At 36.0% G+C, this 27,378-nt stretch overlaps 5 protein-coding genes across 8 annotated transcripts; 3 read left to right on the top strand and 2 right to left on the bottom strand.

Moving 5' to 3' along the window:
• Positions 1–1,363: 1,363 nt before the first annotated feature.
• Positions 1,364–4,693, bottom strand: LOC109008721 (protein PNS1-like). Its single transcript, XM_018988925.2, has 5 exons — positions 4,393–4,693; positions 3,953–4,276; positions 2,682–3,593; positions 1,707–1,940; positions 1,364–1,576 (listed from the first exon to the last, which is right to left on the bottom strand). Exons 1-5 carry the CDS (start codon positions 4,408–4,410, stop codon positions 1,397–1,399), a joined length of 1,668 nt encoding a protein of 555 aa, XP_018844470.1. The 5' UTR covers positions 4,411–4,693; the 3' UTR covers positions 1,364–1,396.
• Positions 4,694–8,456: 3,763 nt separating this feature from the next.
• Positions 8,457–12,605, top strand: LOC109008723. 3 transcript variants are annotated; one of them, XM_018988927.2, is made up of 5 exons: positions 8,459–8,820; positions 9,970–10,047; positions 11,160–11,259; positions 11,511–11,653; positions 12,229–12,605. In XM_018988927.2, exons 1-5 carry the CDS (start codon positions 8,512–8,514, stop codon positions 12,436–12,438), a joined length of 840 nt encoding a protein of 279 aa, XP_018844472.1. In that variant the 5' UTR covers positions 8,459–8,511; the 3' UTR covers positions 12,439–12,605. The 3 variants fall into 3 exon arrangements, with proteins under 3 accessions (XP_035540831.1, XP_035540830.1, XP_018844472.1); XM_035684938.1 differs by lacking the exon at positions 11,511–11,653 and having other exon boundaries at positions 8,457–8,820; positions 12,229–12,335; XM_035684937.1 differs by lacking the exon at positions 9,970–10,047 and having other exon boundaries at positions 8,458–8,820.
• Positions 12,606–14,898: 2,293 nt separating this feature from the next.
• On the top strand, positions 14,899–18,601 carry LOC109008722 (cinnamoyl-CoA reductase 1-like). The gene is made up of 6 exons (XM_035685379.1): positions 14,899–15,066; positions 15,334–15,503; positions 15,950–16,141; positions 16,921–17,083; positions 17,758–17,944; positions 18,227–18,601. Exons 1-6 carry the CDS (start codon positions 14,946–14,948, stop codon positions 18,369–18,371), a joined length of 978 nt encoding a protein of 325 aa, XP_035541272.1. The 5' UTR covers positions 14,899–14,945; the 3' UTR covers positions 18,372–18,601.
• A 1,659-nt stretch (positions 18,602–20,260) lies between these two features.
• LOC109008724 lies at positions 20,261–21,902 on the bottom strand. Its single transcript, XM_018988929.2, has 5 exons — positions 21,767–21,902; positions 21,565–21,663; positions 21,072–21,142; positions 20,860–20,922; positions 20,261–20,763 (listed from the first exon to the last, which is right to left on the bottom strand). Exons 1-5 carry the CDS (start codon positions 21,828–21,830, stop codon positions 20,491–20,493), a joined length of 570 nt encoding a protein of 189 aa, XP_018844474.1. The 5' UTR covers positions 21,831–21,902; the 3' UTR covers positions 20,261–20,490.
• An 853-nt stretch (positions 21,903–22,755) lies between these two features.
• Positions 22,756–26,106, top strand: LOC109019504 (cinnamoyl-CoA reductase 1-like). 2 transcript variants are annotated; one of them, XM_035685380.1, is made up of 6 exons: positions 22,756–22,937; positions 23,097–23,266; positions 23,708–23,899; positions 24,427–24,589; positions 25,281–25,467; positions 25,755–26,106. In XM_035685380.1, exons 1-6 carry the CDS (start codon positions 22,817–22,819, stop codon positions 25,897–25,899), a joined length of 978 nt encoding a protein of 325 aa, XP_035541273.1. In that variant the 5' UTR covers positions 22,756–22,816; the 3' UTR covers positions 25,900–26,106. The 2 variants fall into 2 exon arrangements, with proteins under 2 accessions (XP_035541273.1, XP_035541274.1); XM_035685381.1 differs by having other exon boundaries at positions 22,762–22,937; positions 24,448–24,589.
• The last annotated feature ends 1,272 nt before the right edge of the window (positions 26,107–27,378 follow it).

Raw genomic sequence — 27,378 nt, 5'->3', positions numbered from 1 at the left:
GGGGGAAGGAAGAAAGAAAGAAAGAAAGAAAGAAAGAAAGAAAGGCTCTTTCTCAAGTCCTTTCCTCTGGAACCATCTCGAACACACCCAACTTTACACCTAATGAGCAATACCACATCATCCTGACAAAAGTCTTTTGAGGACTTGGAAATTAAAAAGTAGGAAATATTGGAGTCCCATCATTTGAAAGTGAGTTACCTTAGCCTTCACTGCACGCAATTAGAGTTGTCTCTAGTTCCATAAAAAAGAACAAAACAGGAGAATAATCCTGCTCGACTTCCACCAAATAATGCACAAACAGATTCGATCAGAACAGGACCTCGATCTGTTCGCATAGGCATTAAAGGGTTTGGTAGGATGTTATGCAAATATAAAAGTAGGGGATGATGTAAAGGGGCATGTTCAACGATAAATACCAAATGTTGCTGTCAACAGCACATCCAATGGGAATTTAATTGTCCAACTCTTTCTTTAGATGAGTTCTGTATGCAATATTTTAGTCTACTGTTAAATATTTGGAAGGAATTTTGTGTTTTGAGTAAAGATTAGGTAGAACGAACCCCTACAAGCAAAGATCACATCCATCAAAGAGAGAGGTCGGAATTGTGTTTTTTAAGGGAGAGTTGGTTGCGTCTATGGATATAATTAATGTCGGATATAATTAAGTACGACACTAATTTCTGTGGATCTCCTTAAGTGGTTTAAAGGTTCTTTTTCAATCTCCTTTCAGAAAGGCCTATAAAGCAAAAGAGAGCAATAAGGGAAATAACAACAAATGGAGACAAGACAAGACTGATATCCCCTCAAGTTTGTGTCCCTGCAATTCAATAATTTAGGAAATAGCAACTAATACAGACCCAATATTAATCCAATCTACAATTTCAGACGCAAGAGGCACAAATTATATTTTTTAATCGAGTCTACCAAACACAATCAGCTCTCAGTAGTATTTAAATAAGGAATTGAATTCATGTGTATCTATGTACACAGATAAAGAAATCATTGTTAGCTTTAGATAAAGAGTTATAAAAGAGTTATAAAACAACGATGAGACTATTTTACAATGGAATATCCCAAAAAGTATATGCGTTATACAAAGGGTATGAGCAGAAGACGCTTTTATCTTGTAGCCTATTGTTCATTGGAATATCAGTAGGCTCTCCATGTTCCTTACAAAGACCAAAACATCCAATAATGGTTGAAATTTTGCATTCAATATCTTGTCATGATCACCACCACCTCTACCATTGTGAATCATTTAGCTCAAGCTCTGTTGGGTTGATCAAGCTCTCAAAAACCCCAATTTAGGGTGATCAAAGCATGGAAAGTTTTAATGGTATGACCAAAATGATGTCCACATTGATTTTATACCTTTAGAGGAGTAATGGAGCCCCGGTTACGCTGCCGCAAACCTGTGGGGCGCTCTAGGTGTAGGCACAACAACATCGCGGCCCGATTCAATCAAGTTGAGACGATCCTTTATTAGTTTATCGAACAGCCTGTTGTTAGGATTCTCTGCATAGCAAACGTAATAACAACTCACACAGGCGTGTGGTACTGCCATGGCAATCCTGGTCTGGTGCACCATAGTAATAATTTTTTAAGTCAAATTGATCAAAATTAAATAATGGCCAAGTTGATCACATGAATTGAATGCACAGAGAAATAATCAAATAAAGTAGGATATATCAAGTATGGCTACCAACCATGAGGTATCCAATGAAGAATGCAAGGAGCGAAATGGTGGCTGTGAAATTTTGGTGGACTTTGGCAGTCCAAGCAGCTACAACTATGACACAGATAGAGCCACTGCAGACTCCAGTTAGGAAGCAGATTGAGCTGGTTATGTCAGAGTCGACGATAGATTCCATTTCTTGCTTCTTAAACAGCTCCCAAGTGTCTTGTGATGCCTTCACAAAACCTTTTCCATATGCAGCAATCTGTAAAAATGGATTAAAAGATAGCTAAATAACATCTCTAAGTTAACTAGCCTTATACAATTGACTGAAAATGCAGTTTGTTAATAACTTTAGTGGTCTGTATTGACAATCAAAATCAGATAATGATGGCACTGCAAATGATCCAGCATTTATAAAATAATCAGAGTAAAATATTGTCAGTTGAGAATGACAACTAGTAAAAAAAGCATATTGTTGTTCGCCTCAACTAAAATATTGTCAGTTGAGAATGACAACTAGTAAAAAAAGCATATTGTTGTTCGCCTCAACTAAATCTAGAAGCAGCATGAAAAACTTAAAAACCATTAAATACTACGCAATACTGAGGACCCCTTTAACTAAATCAAATTAGACTACTCTGACAAAAGTAAACTTCAACTCAGAATGAAATTCTCAAAGCTTTAAGTCAGAACATGACTATCAGAAATAATTCATATAACAATCGCCACCTAAAAAGATTCTGCCATCTTCATAATCCATACCCAAATGCCATAGATAAGTAACAGAAAATCAACTAATGCTTCTAAACTACTAATCACTAGAGAAACTACTTCTGATTGCAATGCATAGTTTTTTTACCCTTTGAATAGACATTTTCACTGGTGACCTATCTGCAACAAGTTAGTTTTAGCCTCTCATTAATCGTTCCTCTATTCACACTACATAAAAGGGCATTAGAGTGATGAAAATTCACAAGAGCGAAAGGCTTTTCAATAACATTACCTGCACAAAGGCCCAACCATTTCCATTTCTGAAGATGGACTCCATGACTCCGAGACAGCAATGTGCACAACAAAACATGAACTCATCTTCTCCCTCAAGCAAATTCAGAGCCCGAGCAACAATTCTCAGGGCCTCAATCGCAGGTACAAAGAGAGAGCCTAAACAAGCACTTCCAAGATTCTGAGTCAAGGCTCTTTGGAAGCAGAATTGAGTATTAGATTGCATTCCCCTGTGATAATAGAGAGCAATTACCCTACTTACTGTTAAATTAGCAACATTTCTCATTACTTCAGCAGTCCAAGCCAAGCTCAAAACCAACCCAAGAATGATCAATGGGGGCAAGTAAAAATTCAAGGCTCCAACCACAGCTAAAATCCATAAGGACATCCACAGGAATCCGGCCCCAAGCATCCAATAAATAGGCTGATTCAGATCAGGGACTTTCGATACAGGCTCAAGTGATCTCATCAGGACCTTACAACAAAATCCGATTCGCGGCGTGACCCAACAAGCATATAGTCCATCACCAACTGCAAAGGCAATAAAACAGACTCCAATGCCATCTGTGGGAGGCTTTTGGAAGCAAATAAGTAGAATTCCAGCAGATAATGACAAGAGAAATGAACCCCACAGTATAAAATTAACCATGAATCTAGGCCATTCCCTGACTGCCTTTTGCCATGCAAACGCTAGAGTAATGCTCAAAAGCGATGCAGCTTCAACTTGTGGCAGGTAATGCCTCAACACTTTTTTCTCTTTTGTTTTGATAGATTCTGACCCTTCAATCAGCCCTTGAATACCCTTGAATATAAGAAAACCAACTAGCCCAACAGCCACAACCATGTGCAGAAGGAACAGAACCAGAGATATTCTGTTGGTGTACGCTCTTGAATTCAACGTAACTACTGATAACTGCTTTGCAAAGCGAGAGAAACCCAGAAATTTAGTTATCCATGAAACTTACTTTAGAGAGAGCCAGCGGTTTTATATTTTCATTTGGGTATAGCAAAATTATAAGCTACCATAAATAGACTCGTAAGTTTGCGTTGATTGACTGAAAAAAATTAAAGTTTCTGTACTTTGTAGGGTGAGAAATAATTACGGTAAATCTCAGATAAATAGCCAAAAAATATTATAAATACAACTATGACTGGAAATTTACAAACAAAAATTTAGAACAAGTTTGTGCATTTTTTAGGAACGCACTTGCAAATTTCAAAAATGAAACTTGAAAAGCCATCAAATCTTTATGCAAACTCGAGACAACTTACTTGTGGGGTTGGTGTAGAGCGAGGCTGAGCAGGCTGGGTAGGCTGAGCAGGCTGGGCAGGCTGGGCAGGCTGAGAAGGCTGGGTAGGCTGAGCAGGATGGGTAGGCTGAGAAGGGGAGGGAGTTCCAACTCTAGTGGCATTGTTAATGACAAGCCTCAAAGGGTTCGTGGGGTTCAGCCTCTGCATCCTTGACAAGTGAAACTCTTCATGGTTATTGCTCCGAACCAACTCTTCTTGAGAACCCACCTCCCCTTTCTCCACATCCTTTACTTCCTCCTCGTCCTCCTCTCTCGCTTCAACCTCGTCAGTCTCTCTCTCCTCCACCTAACACCACCACCGCCCGACAACATTTCAAACTTCAGCACACACATGGAATACCCACCAAAAATTAAAAGCAACAAACAAAAATTCAAAGAAAAAACATCCGATACATATCTTACAGGTTCTGCGGCACCCATTAACGGCGGCTGCGGCTGAGGCTCTGGTGGCGGTAGTATCTGGAATTTTGTTGATTTGTTCAGTGGTGGACAACGTTGCTGTTACTTTATTGATGCTTGGAGATACTCTTCCAGCTGACCAGATATGCTGTATTAATTTTTCACTCCGCTTTTACACCTTACCTCAGAGTATCAGAATACATGGGACCCCATTGAAGATTCAAGCACAAACATGCCCCTACTGGACAGAAACTTAACAAGAAGCACCAGTTAAGGATGGTCATGGAACAATGTGTGATGTCGGTCAGAGTTGGAACTGATCATACAGAAATAATATTAAATTTATACTAAATTAGAGTTTTTTTTTGCCTAATATTAAATGAATAATACTAGATATAAATTTTAAATAAATAAATTTCATATAAATATTTTATACAATAATGAGTCTTATTAATAAATAATAATTTTTTTAACATTTTTCTTAAGGTGGAGTTTATCTTTTTATAAGAATTTATATAAAATTTATCTATTTAAGATTTATACAAATCATTTTCTTATATTTAAATAGATTATAATTGAAGGCTGAGATTGGTGGATGGAAGGAGTCAGATCATCAAAGGGTGAGGACGACAGAGTCAATGACTTTTGCAGTAAATGCACGTATCTCATTCGTAAGCCCAACATACCATATATCATAAAATAATTTAATTTAATTTTTTTTAATTTTTTTTAATTTTAAATAATTAAATTATCCTACTCATTATCTATATGTCACGTATTTAATAAGAAAAAAAATTAAAAATAATGATAAAAAAATGATATGCGGTGTAGGAGGCCCCATAAATAGAATTTTTTTACCTGATAAGGCATCTTGTTGTTTTCTATGTTACACTTCCAGGACGTTCCAGGCACTCAGTGCAGTTACCAGAGTTTCGAGCACAGTGATTAACTCCAACTTTGACCGTTACTCGACACCCAACTTGATTATGTTACATTTATGTTCAACTCATGTTGTTTTCTTTCCATTTTCTTTTCTTTTTATCTCAGCTGGTACATTTATTTTTTAAGAAAGTAAAGTATCCTAGGAATGTTGTTCTCCATTTGTAGCAAAAAATAAGGTAAGGTTGAGATATATTCTAATCCCAGTAATTTTTTATTAGGGAAGAAAGAAAAATGTCATGTTGAGAAAGAAAAATTGCTTAAATGATAATTACTTATAATATATCGCATCAAATAAATATAATTAAAAAATGATAAAATAAAAATTCACATTTTAATAAATTAATGGTCATATACATTGAATTTGAGATTAATCGTAGGAAGAGCAAATTTCTCTCCGATTAATTTTCTACAGTAATACCCTCATCTTTTACCATCAAGGCGAGAGTGCCCTTAGGATATAGAGCTCTACTTTTGGCAACAAGTCACATGCTACAGTCTGATGTGGGCCTGACCTAATTATTAAATGACGCATCAGATTGTGATGATAAGTGGGTGGGCAAGTGGGTGGGCCTGGACCGTCAGATATGATGACTCGGACCCACCTAATCTCTACTCACTGTTGATGTGATCATAAAATTACTGCTTAGATTTCCCCAAAAATCCCATTCATGTAACAGAGCCTCTAAAACTGTGAACACCATGAATATTATTTTACTAACTCAATCTAACATGCATGGAAGTGTAAAATGAAAAAATGATTTTGAAGGCTGATTAAGGTCCTCTTTTCAGTACTGCTAAAAGAAATCATCTTTCAGCACACCTGCAGCTCTCCACATCATACTTCTGTGGCCTCATCGTCTATTATTTCTTCTCGCCATCACTCGACTATGGCGGTGGCCACCTTCATTGTTAGCAGCAGTGGCTGCTTTCATCTCATTCTGCAGTAATTAATGATTGCTCAGCTTCTGGTTTAATCAAGTCAAATAGAAGAGGAAACACCATCACTGATTTATATATAAATGAGTAAATTCTTCTGGGTTTATTTATGAAACAGAAAACAAAAATATAACAACACTGTCAACACGCTCAAAATGCTCCACTACTGGTGGACATCTTTGGCTTTCCTCTTGCAACCATTCGTTTTCTCCCTGATCCAGTTGGGTTTTTGAAAGTTCATTGATTGCCGAATTCGATCTCAGATTACCATTGAATGCTAACTATCACAACTGAATACTTGAGATGAAGGATAATACATTTGAATGGACAACGTGTTTACTATTACTACAAATCAGTAAACCATTAAACATGATTCAAATGATGGATGGCTCTAATGTTCTACAAGATAAAAACAAGAAGGTGGTCCAAGAGATAAATAAGCAGAATAAGATGATCATGAGACAGGAACAACATGGTTGCCACTCCAGCGAGCCCCACTTCAAGAAAAAAAATGCTAAACAAGCAAAGAAGTGAAAAAAGTCAAATGGAAGTGAAAAGCAACTAAGAATTGTTGCATGCACTCCAAGATATTTAAAAAAAAAAAAAGGATTTCTGTATGATAATAAAGAATATATTTCTTTCATAAGATCTTCCCCCCATATTCCCCCCCTTATCTCTGTGCTGGCAAAAATGAACCAGAAGAGAAGAAAAACGTAAGTGAACCAGAGAAGAATCAATGCACCGCCATAGCACCCCTTCTCTACAGTCACCATGCACCTAGCACTCACAAGCAATCTGATACGTTTATTGATATCAAGACATAATTGAGAATCTGTCAAATAGGGATGAAAGCTCATTGGGTGTCTGATATAAAGAGGGGAAGGACCACTTTCAGGCTTTCAGCCCATCCAAGATATCCTGCAAAAGCTACCCACGACTGCATTTGCCTTGTTAAGGACCAAAAGCTAAATGGAAAATTGGAATTTCCTTGAAGCCCTGCTTCAAAATATAACCACACAGCATCATCTAAAGGACAAACAGCCTAACACCAGAAGAAGGCCAAACACTCCAAGCTCAGAATAATACCTCGTGCGACTTGAATAGATTTCCACAGATTGATTAAAAAACGTCAATACGCCAGTCAGGAAGTACACTTACCGTGCGTAACATATGCTATAGTCCATTGGCAACATAAAATCTCGCCCGAATTTTGCAGTTCCTTTAGGTGTAGAAAAATGAAAAATTTCTTGCTCTTGATTCATAGAGACTTCATCTTAAGAGCTCATGAAGCAACTCAAATATAGTATAGTATATTAATAAAAATAGGTACTAATGGCCGATTGCTTAGACCCATTACAGGATCATTGAGAGAGATAAATAAGGTGATCCAATTTGTACTTTCACATCACATATTAACCTAAACCATAGCAGACCTAACCGACGAAAAACATTTTTTTTTTAAATGGATATCTTTTGGAAAGTGAGGGGATGAAATGAGACAAGTGCGATCAACATCATCTCCTTGATAATCTTGGAAGACTGGACATATCTTTTCCCTGTCACCAAAAAAATATCTAACTTGTCAATCATAACAATTTCCAGGCGACAAAACATTCCATCCCAGAGAGAGATGGTTACCTTTGCGAACTTGAGGAAGTTTACGGTGTCAGCTGGGAGGGATTCATTTATTGTTCCGTTGACTTTTGAAAACTTTTGCTTTCTGCATCAACTCGAGGGTTTTTCCGGTACGTTTATTTTTGAGGAGAAAATGGGCTGAAATTCGGCCCATTATGAAGAAGGCTAAGATCAAGATTATTTCAGGCCAGACCATGTATAGACTTTTGTTAATTGAGTAAAGTTATACATCATATTTTTATTTTATTTTGATCATATTAAATAATATATAATATATTTATTATTATTAAAAAAATATATATATATAATAAATAATTATTTAATAATGATAAATGTAATATATCTTATTAATTAAGATAATAGTATAGTGTATAAGAATTTCTTTATCAATTTGATCAACGGCTGTAAACGGGATCACTATCTTTGTGCCTCCATGCTGGACCATATGTGTGGATCATTTCATCTCCCGAGCTTTTAGTCCAACCCCACGCGCCTCACACTGAGCGTGAACCTACCGCTTCTATTGACAAATTACCGTTATTAGCCGCCAGAGAAGAGACGCATAGTTCAGTTGCATATGCCCTCTCAAAAATCTTTATTTTCTCTGCAATGGCTCTCATGGCTGCCATCTCCACCATGATGCCACTCTCCATCTCCGTTCCCATCAGCCGGCCTTTATACAATCGGCCCCTCGATTCGCGTACTTGTGCTTCTTTGAGCTCCTCCTCCTCATCATCTTCCGAGTCAAAATCCTCACTGCCAAGAGAACCCAGGCTTCCATCTGCTACTTCTTCATCAACTCCCTTAGTTGTTGAGCCCTCTGTACCGCCTGAATCGGGGCTGAACTATGCACTAGGGAACCCGAATGGCAACCCGGTTGCCCGTTTCGTTACGTCCACCGAGTCGACCATTGAGAGGGTAAGTAGATTCACTACAGCTGCCTCACTCTTTTTTTTTTTTTGTCCATTTGTGTTGAAACTAAATTGATCTTGAATTTTTTTTAAAAAAAAGTTTCAGCTAAACTATGAGTCATTTTAGAGAACAAAATAAAGGAAAGCTAATCCTTTCTTGGTACTTTGATTATCTGGATAATCCTTTCAGTGAGTCATACATTATAATTTTGGGGGAAATTGGATGAAATAAATAGTGTGTGCATTATGACGCTTTAAAAATTTTAGTCACTACATAAAAGAAAGGGAACAAAAATATTGCCTTCAAATTTGCGACTTAAAAGCCATAAAGCCTGTATAAAGTCATAGAAAGCTATTTTATAGATGATGGGAAGTAACCATTTTGTATGAAATGTGTCAAAAGGGGATGTTTATAAACTTGGGTTTAAAGCTATGTTGTCTGACAGATTGCCTCTGATAAGTCAGGTGACCGAATATTAGAATTACCATACTGAAGATTCAGCGAAAAAAAAATAACTACTATACTGAAGAGTGAGGTTTAAATGTATAAATTTCATAAATGGCTTCAGTTTTTGTTATCCATAAGAAGAAACACTAATATTAAGCCTTCAATAACAAAACGGCATTGTTACAAATTAAAAATAAGAAAATGAATAAAAATACTTTCATTTTTGCAAATGATTCCCGTTTTAATAAAACAAATAAAAATAACAATCTTTCTTGAATGTCCTTAAGTTGGCTGTGAAATTCAGGTTCAAATTTATGAGTAATATGGGAGTTAAGAGAACAATACTTTCATTTTTGAAAAATCTACTATATTACGGACAAGTGAAAATGTAAAGCCTTTACATATTCTAGAATGGAGGAGGGAGTAAACTTACCCAAAAAAATGATGGAGGGAGTATTAAAATAGTTGTTATGTCTCTTCTCTCCATTCTTGCTTATAAACCACAGAGGTCTGTTAGCAAGTTGCTCCTTATGCAATAGGCAAAACTGCACAATATTCACAATCTTTTTTCTTCTTTTTTTGCTTTTGTCCTGTTTTTATAGAGTGTCCATGTCAAATCAGTTGTGGATTTCATCTCTATCTGTCCAGGTGTTTTTATGGATATTCTAGGCTTTTGAAAGCATTTCTTACTTGTCCATCACTGAGCAGGCAATTTTTGACTTCCGCTTCTTGGCACTTCTGGCTGTTGGAGGCTCATTGGCTGGTTCTGTGTTGTGCTTTCTCAATGTACTTCACCTTATTCCCCATTTATTTCAAATTGTTACAAGACGAGCATTAGAATTTATGTCTTAACAGCTATTTGTGTTAATTGATTTTCTGTTGAGCTTCTTGTCTATGATGACGACGATGATGATGGTAGAGGTTTGGATTTTTTACTTTGATTATTGCAAACGAATCAAACTCAACTCAAAATATTCCTGTAGATTCTATTCCCTGTGCATCTCCTTAAATGAGCCTCATGCTCTAACTCTGAAGTTCTTGAGGACTAAAGATTTTTCCAGGTTTGAACATGTGAGTAACCTCGCTTCCATTTGACAAGACCATTTCCTCTTTCATCGCCTCATTCTAATGATACAACTCACTGGTAGGTGTAGTAGCAGCAGGCCAGCAGCTGCTGCTGGCACTTTAGACTTTACCATATTGGTCCCTTAAACCCTCCAGTAAATCCTCTGTTATTATCAAGGAACTAAGCAGTGTATAAGAGTCATTCCCTGGGGTTGATCACCATCCACTGAGTTCCTTTCCTTTATTAATAATCTGGGCCATCATGTGTTCTGTCTTATTTCAATTGAATCATCCTTGCAAATCTCAAATGAACAGTTCAATTATTTTCCTCGTTATTGCTTTTATGGCAGCAAATGTTACAAAACACCACATGTTTCCTTTCTTTCCAATGAGGATAAAATGTGGCAGCAGAAGCAATTGCTGATCTAACAGCCTTTTTTTTTTCCTTCAGCCACACCTCTCCAAATGAGTTCCCAAAACCTGAGCAGAATACTGCAAAGCAAAGCACAATTGCTGGCATTCTCATTAGTGCCACCATAAGACCATCACATACTGAATTTGGAATGCCTATTCCAATCTGGCCTTGAGTAACTTGTCTCCCAAAATAATATAAATCTGTCTCGGAACTGCATTTATTTTAATCTAGTGTATACCATTGAAGTTGTTCCAGGTTCGTTCTTTATAGCTTCCCGAAAACTCTTAGCAATAACTGACTCAGTGTTCAAATTCGAGCATATGAGAATTTTGAGACTAATTGCATAAATGCTATTCACGTGATATGATGCTATTATACCATATCATTTTACTTGGATTTAATTATGCTGTTTTTGTAGGGTTGTGTTTATATTATAGATGCATATAAAATTTACTGGACATGCTGTGTCAAAGGGATTCACTCAGGACAGATGGTTCTACGACTAGTTGAAGCTATTGGTTAGACTCTCGTGAATTCACTTCAACAGAATTTTTCTTTCATTTTGATAACATGCTATCATTCAAAATCCCACAATTCGCCCAGATGAACTTTTGGAGCTTCAAAATTGGGAAATCATGTTCTATCTTTTAATGGAAAACTCTTTTCCATGCATCCTTACCTTTTGCAAACACATGCTAGCTCTTCTGTTCTTAAAATTGAAACCTTCTGTTGGTGACAAATATTATATGGGAAAATCTATCTGCTGCAGATGTTTATCTCGCTGGGACAGTCATGTTAATATTCGGTATGGGCTTATATGGGTTATTTATCAGCAATGTGTCTCCAGATGCTCCTCCCAGTGTTGATCATGCCCTCAAGGGCTCTTCTTTGTTTGGAATGTTTTCTCTCAAGGTGATAATAATTCCCTTGAAACAAAACTACTCCCTTTGAAATTCTCTGCTAAAAGCTTTTCAGCATCTGCCTGCATCATATATCCCAGGAAGTTCCTTCAAACATTTTATCTGTTTTCTTGACTCAATGTAGCACTAAATAATCCATTCCTTTGGCTGTTTGCTCCTTTCAATTTGGTACCCTGAAACCTCTAAAATGGCATATTAGACTGAATGGAAATGATAACCATGTGATGTACAGTTGCTCTCTCCTTCCAGTAAATTTCCTTGCATATCAAATCTGACTAGACTCAGCTGTGTTGCGCCTCATGATGTGGAGCACATCAAATGGACAATACGGAATGAGTATAACTTATTAAGGACAATAGACTAAGTTCTCATTACTGAATAAGATTCTACATAGTTTACTGAAGGCAGCTTTTTTTCTCCTCTTTACCCCAAATCTGCATACATTGTGGAACTGCTTGTATGCCTTCAGTTAGATGGCTTTATGGCTCCTCCTCCCATTTGTATCATTTTTATCTTCTTCATATTTGAGTTCACCATTATACCTAATTGATTCTTATTGATCTGCAGGAGAGGCCTAAATGGATGAAAATTTGCTCACTTGATGAATTGAAGACGAAAGTGGGGCACGTTATCGTTATGATTCTTTTAGTTAAGATGTTTGAGAGGAGCAAGATGGTACAAATTACCACTGGAGTGGATTTGTTAAGCTATTCTGTATGTATCTTCCTATCATCTGCTTCTTTGTACATCCTTCATAATCTGCACAAATCAGACTAGGGATGTCTGATGTACTATAGCTACCAATGGAATGAATATCAAACAATGTATCATTGGAGCATCGTCGAAACGTGAATATCCATGTTCCAAAAGATTGCCTATGGGGGAGTGTTTGGAAACATCTTCATGATAACTATAAATCAACAAAGTTTGTGTTTTATACAACACTTGGAAGTACCATCAATCTGTGAATGACTCTGTAAAAGCCTTCTTATGAACTATGAAAAGCTAGAATATACCAACATAACTTAATCAAGTATAATTAATCTGGTTATTGCCCTCTTTTCTTCATTGGCCTTCAACAGTCAGCAATCAGCAACAACCAACTTTTGAGCTCCATTCCATTTGCAGCTTTAAGAGCATCACCATACCTTGGCTTCTTCGATATTGAAACAAGGCCTGACGGACTGTTACTGGTAACACTTTGATGTGGGCTTCTTGGTTGAGCTGAAGGCATTGGATGTGTTCTTTAGGACTTAAAAATGTACTTGAAACAGTAAAATTTGTGTGCTTGAGATGAGGACCAACAAAAGTGGGCATTTTATAATACGAATTTTCTGATTAACCAATAACTTATATATTTTATATATTTTTTTAAGAATTTTAACAACAATTCGAAAATTTCTTATTTAGTAAATACTTTGTAGTTTTCTTGACCAAATTCGTCTTTGAAGATCGTTGTGACAATAAATGGTCTGGGCTGTCGTCTTTGAAGGGCCTTGGAGAGTAATTTTAATTTAATTTCTTTTTAAGAAATTTAATTTTGTTAACAAATAAAAACGACTTTAAGAGATTTCTGAAAAGTTAAAAGAAAAAATTAATTTTGGTCGAATATTCTTATCAAATGGATGTAAAGGTATTATTTACCATATTTACCAAAGATATATAGCCATAAAAAAGTAAATTTGGTGATATACCAATGTGCAATGAGTTAGTTATAAATATTTACCAAAGAAAATACGTCACTTGACAATCTTAATTTAAAAAAAATATATTTTTTGAAAAAATAAATATTGATTTTTTATAATTAAAATAGTATATTTTAAATTATGGTATTTTTGTAAAATAGTGATATTCTTATATGTGTATCAAACTTGAAAGACTTCTTTGTATAAAATAAAGACATGTATTTCATGCCTTCAAACAATATTATAGAGAGCAAATTTCTTTCCCACTTCAAAAAGAAGCTGAGACACTCAACAATAACTAATTTGACTATTTTTATCGTAAAATATAATAATTAAGAGCAGGGATAGGAACGCAATTATTTTATAATTCCGTTTTAAATTGATTACACTTGTAAAATAAAAAAAATGTTTGTGTTTTTATCATTTTTCATTAATTAACGAAATAGATTATTTTTTTTAGAGTGTAACATAGATTAGTTTGAAAAAGTCTACTTATCCTCTCTTATACCACATATCAATATTTGATGTTTTTTTTATTTAAATATATATATATATATATATATATATATATATATATATATATCAGAACCGCTTTAGAGCAACCGGTCTACTATTGACCCATAAACAACTTCTAATTAAATTTTGACACGTCACTTATTTCACATTAAATCAATGGAGTGCATCACACTAGATTATTCATCTGTATAATCTCAGACCCCTCACATTCTATATTCTCAATCATTTCATCTTCTCATACCGCCGTCACCAAGCATCTTCGCAAGCACCCATCTCTATTGCCGATCTCTCCTATCTCTGTTGATCGTCTCTATCTTCTCTCCAAAAATCAACCCACAATCAATTCAAAATCACAATAAAACTCATATCTGCTTGGTTGTCAAGAAAATTTAAGAAGAAAATAACAGAAAAATAGGAATCACGCACATTTCAATGGCGCTCTTATTGCTTCCAACATTTTCTCAACAACCAAACAAAACTGAAGCCAACAAAACCGATTCAAACTCCAATAGAAAAAAAATAACATTAATCTCTGATTTCCAAAATATAAGTTACGGGCTAGAAAAGAAAATATGAGCCATAAGTTGTTAAAAAAAAACACATATTAATATGTAAATATGTGTGATTAAATATAATGATAAAAATAATAAATAATTAATTAGTGTGTGATGTGGGAGGATAAATAACATTTCACGATTATTTTTTACGTAGATTAGGGTGTCGTTTGGATAATGAGTTAAGATGAAAGTTGAATAAAATATTGTTAGAATATTATTTTTTAATATTATTATTATTTTGAAAATTAAAAAAATTGAATATTTTTTATATTTGATGTTAAAATTTTAAAAAATAAACTATGATGACGAGATGAGATTAGATTATATGAGAGAGTTTCATTGTCCAAACGGCCCAGGCCCCCGAGCATCAGGTTGATAAAATCGACAAGTTCCACGCACCTAACTTCCTAGTTCCTAACCGTCAAACAGTCAAACTTGACTTCTTACCATAAAGTAAAGGAAAATATCATGCATATAATGCTTTCAAACAATATAGAGAGAAGGAAGATTTTCAGAGAGAAGGAGAATGAGTATTGGGACAGGGAAGGTGGTGTGTGTAACGGGAGCGTCCGGATATATAGCGTCATGGCTGGTGAAGCTCTTGCTTCAACGCGGCTACACTGTCAAAGCCTCAGTTCGTGACCCAAGTCCGTACTCAACTCTCTGTACTCTCATTTCTTAACTCAGGGATTTTCTATGCAAATCACACTTGGGTTTCATTTATAAACGAAGTTTCTCTTTAATTCATCGAGAACCCAGACTATCCAGTTTGATTTATATACTAGAGAAGCATTCAAGTATTCTATCTCAAGTTTAGTCTCCTTTTAAGTGATGTTAGTACGGATAGAAAAGTATAGTTCTGAGAAGATACAGTATAAGTAATTTATGGGTTCTACTTTAAATGTGTGCCGCAGATGATCCAAATAAGACAGAACACTTACTTGGGCTAGATGGAGCTAAGGAAAGACTTCATTTGTTCAAAGCAGAGTTAATGGAAGAAGGATCTTTTGATTCTGTGGTTGATGGATGTGACGGAGTTTTTCATACAGCATCACCCTTTTATTTCAGTGTCACCGATCCACAGGTACATTCCGTTTTGCTTAAATTGAATCGGTGCGATTGTAATCTTAAATCTAGTATAGCATTTTTTGTTTGTTTCAAAGAACGACCTATTTTTGAGCCATGCTTGGTGATTAACTAAAAGTAGATGAAACTTGCATGTTCTCTAACAGTACTCCTATATATATTCCAAATTCCCATGCTTTTTTTAAGGTTCTTCATTTCATGAGTTTACTCAGATGAAAAGTCCTCGTTGAATTTCAAATCTTTTAAAATGCTTAATAACGTTGCTTTGATGCTTCTTTTATCTCCTTGATACTACCTATAGATTTGCTTTATTGTATGGATCCAAGTATTTGATTGTAGATCTTCGTACTGATTCAAATTTAATAATGAAGAAATGTAATCCTTTCTAGATACTGCAAAGTTAAGGTTTCAATTCATATTGACTTTGTTTATAATTCTTTTCAGGCAGAGTTAGTTGACCCAGCATTGAAAGGAACACTTAACGTTCTCAGATCTTGTGCTAAAGTTTTATCTGTTAAAAGAGTGGTTATAACATCCTCAATGGCAGCGGTTGCATACAATGGGAAACCTCTTGCTCCTGATGTTACAATTGATGAGGGTTGGTTTTCAGATCCTGCTGTTTGTGAAAAATCAAAGGTACATTTAATGCGCAAATTTCTTATTACATACTATCTCTGTTTCAAGTTCTTTATGGAATTTTCTACATATGAAGATTAACTAGTTTTGATTTGATTATCACTCGCACTTTAACGGAGCTTATATGAGAGGTATGACTGGAGCCAGTTTTGTCGTGCTCAAACAATATGCGATATGTGCTTTTCTTCTTCTTCATTTTTCCCCTTCATGATTTATCTCCCATCTTACACGATCTATGTAGAATTTTTGGGGAGCTTATTCTTGTTTCGCCTTCTTATTTCATTTCTATTTAAAGCATATCAAATAAATACATCACAGCTGTTATATGATGCGTTTAATTGTTACTGAATGTTTAAATCCAGTACTAAGTTACCCTCTGTTCGGAATTTTCATTCTATTGTTCTTTAATTTGTCTTTTTACCAGATGGTTGAGGGAAAAAGATACAAGTAAAGCACTGGTATATAGACCAGGTTTACATATCATATTACTGACTATGGAACTTTTTGCTTCTCTTGGGAGGAGTGTGGTGTTTGTTAGTAAGATTTAATCAGCACCATGATTGATGTATGTGAGCAGAAAATATGGAAGGGGTGAACGAAAAGATGTAATCAACAATATTCTTCGTTTCTGTAGTAGTATATATGTTACTCACTGTTTTGTATTTGGTTTGTTTGTGTGACAAGTATTCTACCTAGAGCGATATTCGATCAGGTTTAAATCAGGTTACTGCAGTTAGAAACTTCTCTCGTTAAGACTTTCAAACTTTTTTTTTTTCCAGCTTTGGTATATGCTTTCAAAGACCTTAGCAGAGGAGGCTGCTTGGAAATTTGGAAAAGAAAATGGAATTGATATTGTAGCTGTAAATCCAGGGTTGGTGTTTGGTCCTCTGTTACAGCCGAGTCTTAATACAAGTGTGGAGACAGTTCTGAAGCTTTTAAATGGTACTGTTCAGCTTGTCAGATGATTTTTTTCACCTTGCTATGCGAATATAAAATATAAGGAAATAATTGCTATTTAAGAACTTGTATTGTACATAAAAAAAATGATATTGAAGAATCAGGTAATAGTCTTTGGACCAAATGACATATCCTCCTCGTGTAAATAAGAGGGCATGGTTGCGGGTTTTGAGTGGCATGCAATTATTCTGAGAAGTAGACAAGTAGTGAGGGTGAGTAATTTAATTGTTTTTTGTGCTCTATCTTTCCTTCTCATCACTCAATGAATAATAGCACTCATTCTTGAACAACTCCCTAAAAGAAAAATGATCGAGCCCATATTATATTTGCTTCAGCTAACTTTATTCTTGGGTAAATAATATAGTATCTGACAAACATTCCTGGCAAATTGAGTGGCAGCAGTTTAAGTAACCTGCTAATAGGAGGATGACCAGCAATATTTTGTGGCAAAGATTTGCCTGCATTAGAAGTATCAATTCAGTCAGTCCTCTCTCCAGTCACTCCAACTTTTAGATTCAGCTTTAATCTGTCACGAGTTACATCCACCACAATTTTTGAAATGTCTTAACGTCTGCCAGAAATTGATGCTGCTAATAATTCCCTCCTCTGAACAAGGCAGTCTTTGGTTTTGCAAGCAGTTGAATGTTTCTCTTATGCAGGGGCTGAAAGATTTCCAAATGTAACATACAGATGGGTTGATGTTAGAGATGTTGCTAATGCACATATACTAGCCTTTGAAAACCCATCAGCTAGTGGAAGATATTGTTTAGTTGCAGAAGTTGTTCATTGTTCTGAGGTTTTGAAGCTTTTGCACAAGTTTTTTCCTGATCTGAAGCTTCCTGAAAAGTAAGCTGCACACAGACACAGGCACGCACGCGCACACACACACAAGAGTCAATTTTCCATTCACACTGGTGTAGCCACTGTATATGTTCATGCAACAAACAGGCAGGTTATAATTTTCTGAATGGCTTGATTTCCTCAGTCTGTTACAAACTTTTTTTGTGTTTATATCTCAAGCACCAAAATTCTAGTTTGAATCTGTGACTTGTTAATTGGATAGTCTGTGTTATAACTCACAGCAGCTACCAGTTGCGACACAATTGATTTGCGTTTTGTGCATTGCAGATGTGCAGATGACGAGCCTTTTGCAACAACCTACAAGGTGTCTAAGGAGAGAGCACAAAGTTTAGGCCTTAGCTTCACTCCTGTGGAGGTGAGTTTGAAGGATACTGTTGAGAGCTTGAAGGAGAAGAACTTCTTGAGTGTCTGATTCATTGTATTACTTTGCAACTCTGGAAAACAGTTAAGTGTAAACTTTGCCTGCCCTCCAATTCTATTGTTCTGGAGGGCCAGCGTTCTTGAGGACTTGCGTTGTAATATTTGGCTGTGAGGGTTGTGTAATAATGGTAAGCACGAGTGACTTCCACGTTTTTGCTTTTCAAACATATCTTTTATGAAGCTCCTACCATAGTAAGCATTGAAATTACTCTAGTTCCCTTACATGGCAGAATCTTTACGATGTCAAGGGAAAAAACACTACCAATCTCAACACATTGCACCCCCCAACTGCGAAAAACTGATAAATAGCATGTTCATTCAAATTTGAATCGTGAAGGCCAAGGTGAATGAAAGTGAAAATAGGCTTAACAAATAATGCATATTGCAATTTTTTAGTAATTTGAGATATTAGTTTGAGGTGTTAAGCGTAAAATGCTTTATCCTTTCTTATTGCTCTAGTTTATATTGGTGGTACCATTATTGCATTATCCTTTTTTATTTTTTAATTGGGTTTTGTATGTATTGTTATTTGCTGTAAAGGGATATTAATCCCCTGTTCGTTCCTTTTTTTTTATATTTTTTGAACTTAATGAAATCTTGATTATAAAAAAAATCTAATAAGATTAAGGATTAAAAAAAGAGAAAATATTTAATTAAAAAAGTGTCAAATCTACAAAGAGAATTATAAAAAATAAAGTTTTACAATCTATAATAACGTAACGACCTGGCATTCAAGCAAGCACAAGCATGAGGTAGTGCTGCAAAAATAACATATTAAGTTAGGTAATTTTATAAAAAAATTTTGTTATGAATCGAGCATTGCTCATCGATCAAATAAAGATCAAGCGATAGAGCAGAGAAGGTGGCGTGCAGATGAAATGTCTAGTTATGATTGTGTCATGGCTGCTTAAGTGGCTAGGCCCTGCTCCCACCAAAACAAAATGAAATATGGACAAGAAATGAAACGATAAAATGTTTTATAGGATGATAGAGTTCTCTCCAAATTTGGTTGGACAAAGCTTATTTCTGCCTATGCATGTGAGATCTCTCCAAACCTGGTCGGAAAATAGAGTTCTTTAGGGTGCTCGCTTGGTGTGCGAGCACTCCGAGGTACTTGCAAGAGGTACGAGTACTTTCCCTCTCATGGTTGCTTGCCAAGGTTGTGAGTTTCAATCTCCTTCATGGTTCGGTATTGGATATTGACCGCAACACGCGGATACTTTTTATTTGTTTTCTATGGTTGTTGCTGACCCCTCGGGCTTCAGATAGTCTTTGTTTGTTTTCCCTGCAAATGGAGTACTAAACCAAACTGTCCCTTTAATTTTCTTTTATTCCCTTCCATCATTCCTTTAGTCTCATAGGTTTGATCATGTCCCTCTACACTCGACATGCTCGGCCGTCGAGCTCCAACATGATCCAACCAATTTGATCACGGGTCTGATAATTTTGGTGATCGAGGGTGGGCTTTTCATCAAGTGATTCGACCGATTTGTATCTCTGCATGTAATCTGGCTAATTTTAGTATAGACAACGTTCATCCCAAGATATCAATCTACTACTGGCTTTTCATGGCCACAGATGCCAACTAATAATAAACAAAAAGGAGAACGGATAGATAAAAGGAAATCCTTTTCAATCGACTTGAATGCGAGAATGCCACATAATTAAAGTCATATCGAACGATGCAAATGTGGGTAAAAAATGACAAGCTCTTGTGCATCTAAATGAGAACCTTTAAAATTCCAGGAGTGAGCCCAGACTTTAATGGTTGGAAGAACCAGCCAGATAGGATTTTGAAACAAGGTAGCTGAAATGTCATGTTGCATATAGCACGAGTATATGGATAGTGGGGAAATGACAGCAACATATGAGAACACAAGATGCAGCAACCTAAACATAACTGTATACAGGAGCAAATTAAACAACAACGCATAATCAATGACAACTACCAAATATAACCCATGGTGCCCTTTTTTTACCAGATGCATTCTCTTAAAACTCTTGGATTCCTGTTGCAACCGTAATGATAATTTGACAGTTCATTATATATTTCATTCAACCAAGTTTCACAACAATTATTCTGGATTGGAACCTCTTTCATCAGAAAGTTCTCAAGGAAGCACAACAATCTTTGGTCGTTTTTTTGATCGAATGACGTTGTCTTCACTTGAACAATTATCATGGCCAGACTTTGATGTTTTGAGTGTCACCGGAGAGCATGTTTCACCATTACCATCATCACTATCATCATCACTGCTATCCTCTGAATCCGTTCCACTAGTGCTACAAGCTAATGGAATCACAGGCTGAAAACCAGCAATTGCAGATTCAGCAGCAGCAACAGCCTCTGAGGTATGAAGATCAGCAACACCAAGCATCAAATCCTATAATAGAGATGCACTTAACAAAATCAGTAATGGATTCCGTAATAGCAGGAATAGGGGAGAAGGGAGGGGGGAGGGGGAGGGAGACCCAGTTACCATTTCAATAACTGCAGATTCATTTCCAGTGAGCACTTCAATATCATAGTTCTCAGAATTGTCCTGCATTTTCGTAAAACGTTAAACGTAAGTTAAAGCCCCCCGCCCAAAAAAACAAAAAAAAATAAAGAAGAAAGCAAGGCTTAGAGATTAAAGGATAATCATCGGAAATCAACTAAACAATGGAGGCCAGTAAAAGATCAAAACAAAACCTTTGCACCAAGCTGAAGCCTTTCATTTGCTTCTGATATCGCTCCTAGGAAGTCTTTAATTTTTCCCAACACTGCAGCAGAGGCAAATAAAGTAAGCAAAAATTTGTAAGTCTTGTTTCTGTCAATTTCTTTTGAACAAAAAAATCGCAATGCAGGAGGTGTTTTGAAGAGCTCAGGCAGAAAAGTAGGGTTCTCACGTTCGTTGAATTGATTTTAAGTGAATAAAAAGCCAAAAAGGATAGTCCTTTGAAAATTCCAAATTGCTCCTAATAAAAGAGTTACCACTAGAAGCTGTCTATTACAGATAACTAAGATCTAAGACTTACAGATGGAGACAACTAAGATCTTCCTACATTCCCTCCATCAAAGACAGGTAAAAAACTCTCAAACAATGACAGAATGGCACATAACTCAGGTTCATAAGCGGATCCGAAACTTGAAAAACAAAAAATAATAAACCAAACAGAAAGGTTTAGAAGGGAGAAATGGGTACCTTGGCTTTTGGGAGGAGGGGCGGTGATGGGCTTTCCATCAGGGAGGAGTTCCTGGGTTTGAGCGAGCGAGTTTTTCTTGCAAACAAGAAGTGTGGACTCTGCGCAAAATACCAACACCCAAAGTCTTAGATGAGGAATTCCCAATCACATACACAAATACCATGCAAGTGGCATAAAACATAGAGAGAGCGAGAGAGATACCCAATGGTGTGGTGGAGGGGTTCTTGCGCTCCAAGTGCAGAAGGTCTTTGCTTGTCCGCCCCATCTGTTTTTTACAGTTGGAGACGAGGAAAACGATAGAGAAAGAGATACTCGCGAGAAATTTTAAGGTGAAAAGAACGGTAGAATTGTAACCTATCGAGAGAGAGAGAGAGAGAGAGAGAGCGCTCTGCTGTGGGTTGCTTGTCAGGCTATTCACTAACCAGGTTGGGCCCATTTAATACTAGCCCACTCACATCAGCAACGCGTCAAAAGGCTCCTTAAATATTTATGGGTCGAGTCGTTGGGCCGTCTAACAGATTCATCGCTACCGGGCCACGCTAAAATAAATCGAAATTTCACTTGTTCAAAAGAGTAATATTTATAATTATCGAGTGTAAGTTTTGTATGCTTATTTTTAAATAAATAAATAAATTTAAGATCTAAATGATTTTTTTTAATAGTAACTTCTAATTTTTTTTAAATAAATACACAAGATTTATACATTTTAAAACTGTATCTAATATTACTCCTCTCAAACCAATGTATAAAACATATAATTTACCTCACTCAAACTTGTACATAGAACACACATAATAATAAAATATTCTGTACTAAAACCCAGTATAATTTTTCTGTCCAAAATATCCAATAGGTTTTAATTTAAAACTTTTAAATAAACTAATCCAATAACAATGAATTGGCTTTAAAAAAAAATTGAAAAAAATTAGAAAATATTAATATTTTAATATATTATAGTAGTTAAGTTATAATGTAGTTGGTGGTGTATATTCGTCAAATATTAATATTTTAATATATTATAGTAGTTAAGTTGTAATATAATAGTTTTGACGCACGCTAGAGGATCTGGTTGATAAAAGTAGAAAAATTCCGCGCACCTAACGACCTAACCGTCAAACTTATACTTTCTTGTCCCTGTAATCGAAAAGGTCGCTAAAAATAAAGTAACTTTTTTTTATGAAAAGTAGAACATGCATATAATGCTTCCAAACAACATAGACAGAAGGAAGATTCTCAGAGAGGTGGAGGATAATGAGTAGTGGGACAGGGAAGGTGGTGTGTGTAACCGGAGCGTCCGGATACATAGCGTCATGGCTGGTGAAGCTCTTGCTTCAACGCGGCTACAATGTCAAAGCCTCAGTTCGTGACCCAAGTCCGTACTCAACTCTCTGCACTCTCATTTCATAACTCCTGGATTTTCTATGCAAATCACACTCTTGGGTTTCATTTACAAACGACGTTTCTAGAAGTATACTTCTGAGAAGATACAGTATAAGTAATTTATGGGTTCTGCTTTAAATGTGTGCCACAGATGATCCAAATAAGACAGAACACTTAATTGGGCTAGATGGAGCGAAGGAAAGACTTCATTTGTTCAAAGCAGACTTACTGGAAGAAGGATCTTTTGATTCTGTGGTTGATGGATGTGACGGAGTTTTTCATACGGCATCACCAGCTTATTTCAGTGTCACCGATCCACAGGTACATTCTGTTTCGCTTAAATTGAATCTGTGCGACTGTAATCTGGTATAGCATTTTTGTTTGTTTCAAAGAACGACCTATTTTTGTACCATGCTTGGTGATTAACTAAAAGTAGACGAAACTTTCATGTCCTCTAACAGTACTCCTCTATATTCCAAATTCCTATGCTTTTTTTAAAGTTCTTCATTTCACGAGTTTGCTCAGATGACAAAGTCCAACTGATTGCATTTCAAATCTTTTAAAATGACTTAATAATGTTGCTTTGATGCTTCTTTTATCTCCTTGACACTATATATAGATGTGCTTTATGGCATGCATCCAAGTATTTGATTGCAGATCTTCGAACTGATTCAAATTTAATAATGAAGAAATGTAATCCTCTCTAGATACTGCAAAGTTAAGGTTTCAATTCATATTGACTTTGTTTATAATTCTTTTCAGGCAGAGTTAGTTGACCCAGCATTGAAAGGAACACTTAACGTTCTCAGATCTTGTGCTAAAGTTTTATCTGTTAAAAGAGTGGTTATAACATCCTCAATGGCAGCGGTTGCATACAATGGGAAACCTCTTGCTCCTGATGTTACAATTGATGAGGGTTGGTTTTCAGATCCTGCTGTTTGTGAAAAATCAAAGGTACATTTAATGTGCAAATTTCTTATTACATACTATCTCTGTTTCAAGTTCTTTATGGAATTTTCTACATATGAAGATTAACTAGTTTTGATTAGATTATCACTCACGCTTTCACGGTGCTTATATGAGAAATATGCCTGGGGCAAGTTTTGTCATGCTAAAACAATAAGTTATATGTGCTTAGCACCATGATTGATGTATGTGAGCAGCAAATATGGAAGGGGGTGAACGAAAAGATGTAATCAACAACATTCTTCTTTTCTGTAGTAGTATTTATGGTGCTCACTGCTCACTGTTTTGTATTTGTTTTGTTTTTGTGACATGTATTCTACCAACAGCAATATTCAATCAGGTTTAAATTATGTAACCCCCAAAGCTCTTCTCTTTGTAAAAAGTATTCCCCCGTGGAGGGTTATCAATCAAATTGGAGGATTTCCGTCCTTAATTAAAAATAAAACAGGTTTAAATTAGCTTACTGCAGTTAGAAATTTCTTTCGTTATTTCTTTAAAACTAATTGTTTTTCCAGCTTTGGTATATGCTTTCAAAGACCTTAGCAGAGGAGGCTGCTTGGAAATTTGCAAAAGAAAATGGAATTGATATCGTAGCTGTAAATCCAGGGATGGCGTTTGGTCCTCTGTTACAGCCGAGTCTTAATGCAAGTGTGGCGCCAGTTCTGGAGCTTTTAAATGGTACCATTCAGCTTGTCGGATGATTTTTTTCACCTTGCTATTTGAATATACTTATATTCATAAGCAAATAAATTCTTTATAAGAACTTGTAGCGTAAATAAAAAAATGCTATTGAAGAATCAGGTAATAGTCTTTGGACCAAATGACATATCCTCCTCAATGTCCTAATGTAAATAAGAGGGCATGCTTGCGGGTTCAAAATGTGAATTATATTTCCATATTAATCAAGAACTATATAGATGACCTGTTTTGAGTGGTATTGAATTGTTTTTTGTGCTCTATCTTTCCTTCTCATTGCTCATTGAATAATAGCACTCGATTATATTGCTGAAGAAAAATGAGGGTGCAGCTAACTTTATTGCTTCAGCTAACTTTATTCCTATGTAAAGAATATAGTATATGAAAAAAATCCATGGCAAATTGAGTGAGCAGTTTAAGTAACCTGTCAATAGGAGGATTACTGGCAATATTTTGTGGCAAAGATTTGCCTGCATTAGAAGTATCAATTTCATCTCAGTTCTCTCTCAAGTCACTCCAACTTTTAGATTCAGCTTTAATCTGTCACGGGTTACATCCACCACAATTTTTGAAATGTCTTAACTTCTGCCAGAAATTGATGCTACTAATAATTCCCTCCTCGGAACAAGGCAGTCTTTGGTGATCCAAGCAGTTGAATGTTTCTCTTATGCAGGCGCAGAAAGATTTCCAAATGTAACATACAGATGGGTTGATGTCAGAGATGTTGCTAATGCACATATACTAGCCTTTGAAAATCCATCAGCTAGTGGAAGATATTGTTTAGTTGCAGAAGTTGTTCATTGTTCTGAAGTTTTGAAGCTTTTGCACAAGCTCTTTCCTGATCTGAAGCTTCCTGAAAAGTAAGCTGCACACAGACACAGGCACACACACACACACAAAAGTCAATTTTCCATTCACACTGGTGTAGCCATTGAAGATTTACTGTATATTTTCATGCTACAAACAGGTAGGTTATAATTTTCTGTATGGCTTGATTTCCTCGGTCTGTTCCAAACTTTTTTTGTGTCTATATCTCAAGCACTAAAATTCTAGTTTGAATCTGTGGCTTGTTAATTGGATAGTCTGTGTTATACTTCACATCTGCCACCAATTCCGACACAATTGATTTATGTTTTGTACATTGCAGATGTGGAGATGACAAGCCTTTTGCAACAACATACAAGGTGTCTAAGGAGAGAGCACAGAGTTTAGGCCTTAGCTTCACTCCCGCGAAGGTCAGTTTGAAGGATACTGTTGAGAGCTTGAAGTTGAAGAACTTCTTGAGTGTCTGATTCATTGTATTATTTGGCAACTCTGGAAACAGTTAGTAATAAACTTTCCCTGCCCTCCAATTCTATTGTAATATTTGGCTGTGAGCGTTGCGTAATGATGGTAAGCACGAGTGACTTTTCAAACATATCTTTTATGAATCTCCCACCGTAGTGTAAATAAAGCATTGATTGTTCTGGCCTGTATGCCATCACTTATATGCTCTCCCCTCTGTCTTGAATTTCCTTATCGGGGATTGTGAGCACTCATTGCTCATCCGATGCGAGTTGTTGTTGCTTGCTCGGTGTGAGCTCTCTTTGCTTGCTTTGCTTTGGGCGCCAACACTTATGCTGGCCTCGAGCGTAATTTTTCCCTCCAAGGGGTGACCTTCACACTTTTTCTGCAGTGCTTGCCCTGAGGCGTGAACTGTTACCCTTCAATGTGCTCGCTCTGGGTTACGAGCACTCTTTGCTCGCCCTGATGCGTGATACTATTTTTTGTCTATACACAAAAATTCATAAAAATATTTTTTGTCTCTTTAGATTTATTATTATTCATTAGTCCTATATAATATTATTTGTTAATAGAGAGAATGGCAACTATCTTTGTTGGGGATACATATGTTTAGCAGGCGAGACAAAAGTTGCATGTGAAGTGGCCCGGTTTGGATTCACAATTTATCTCATTACTATTCATTATTATTCATCAATTTTAACTCACAAATTTTATTATTATTCACAACTCATCTTAACTTATCTTTGAATCTAAACGAGATATCATGTGAGACTCACGTGGCAAAGAGCGATTAAATGTTTAAACTACATCAAACGCACCTAATGAGTTCAAAGATAAAGCCAATCACCCGTATTCCTCCAATATCGAGATCAATCCATAAGATAACTCTAGAAGAACGTAATTAATATGGAGAGCTAACTAACCGTATCACGTTGAGATACGAATCTATGAAGGTAAACTGTTGTATTAAAAATATTATTTCAACAAGAACACCAATAATAGCAACACGTATCAAGATTGGTTCAAGAAAATATAAACAGAAAATGCACTAAATAGAAAAACAATAGAGTAGAACGAAAATATCAAGAATACAAGAATTTAACGTGGTTCGATCCTTTCGAATCTACGTCCAAAGAAAAAATTGACCAGAGATCATCTTATTCAAGTTTCAAATCGCAAGGATGTGCAGGTTACAATATTCGGGTCATCAATATGACCTTAACTCTCTCAATCTCAATCGATTTACAAGTTTCTTCCTATTAAACCCTCCTCTCTATCGAAACCTCTCTCTTTCTCTTCGTATTCTTTTTTTTTTTTTCAGATGCGGCTACAGTGAGCTTCGTATGTCTTTTATATAGCTACAACTCTTGCAACCCTAATTACACAGATTCAACCACGTGGAGATGTGCTAGCCGATAGACTACAACAAAAGATTTAGAGTTATAAAGATAGATGAAGGCACGTGATCACTTCTTTGACCATTAGAT

The sequence above is a fragment of the Juglans regia genome, chromosome 14 (assembly GCF_001411555.2).
Source record: "Juglans regia cultivar Chandler chromosome 14, Walnut 2.0, whole genome shotgun sequence".
Taxonomy (NCBI): domain Eukaryota; kingdom Viridiplantae; phylum Streptophyta; class Magnoliopsida; order Fagales; family Juglandaceae; genus Juglans; species Juglans regia.
The sequence above is the reverse complement of the archived record's forward strand: the minus strand, read 5'-3'. Positions and strand labels throughout refer to the sequence as shown.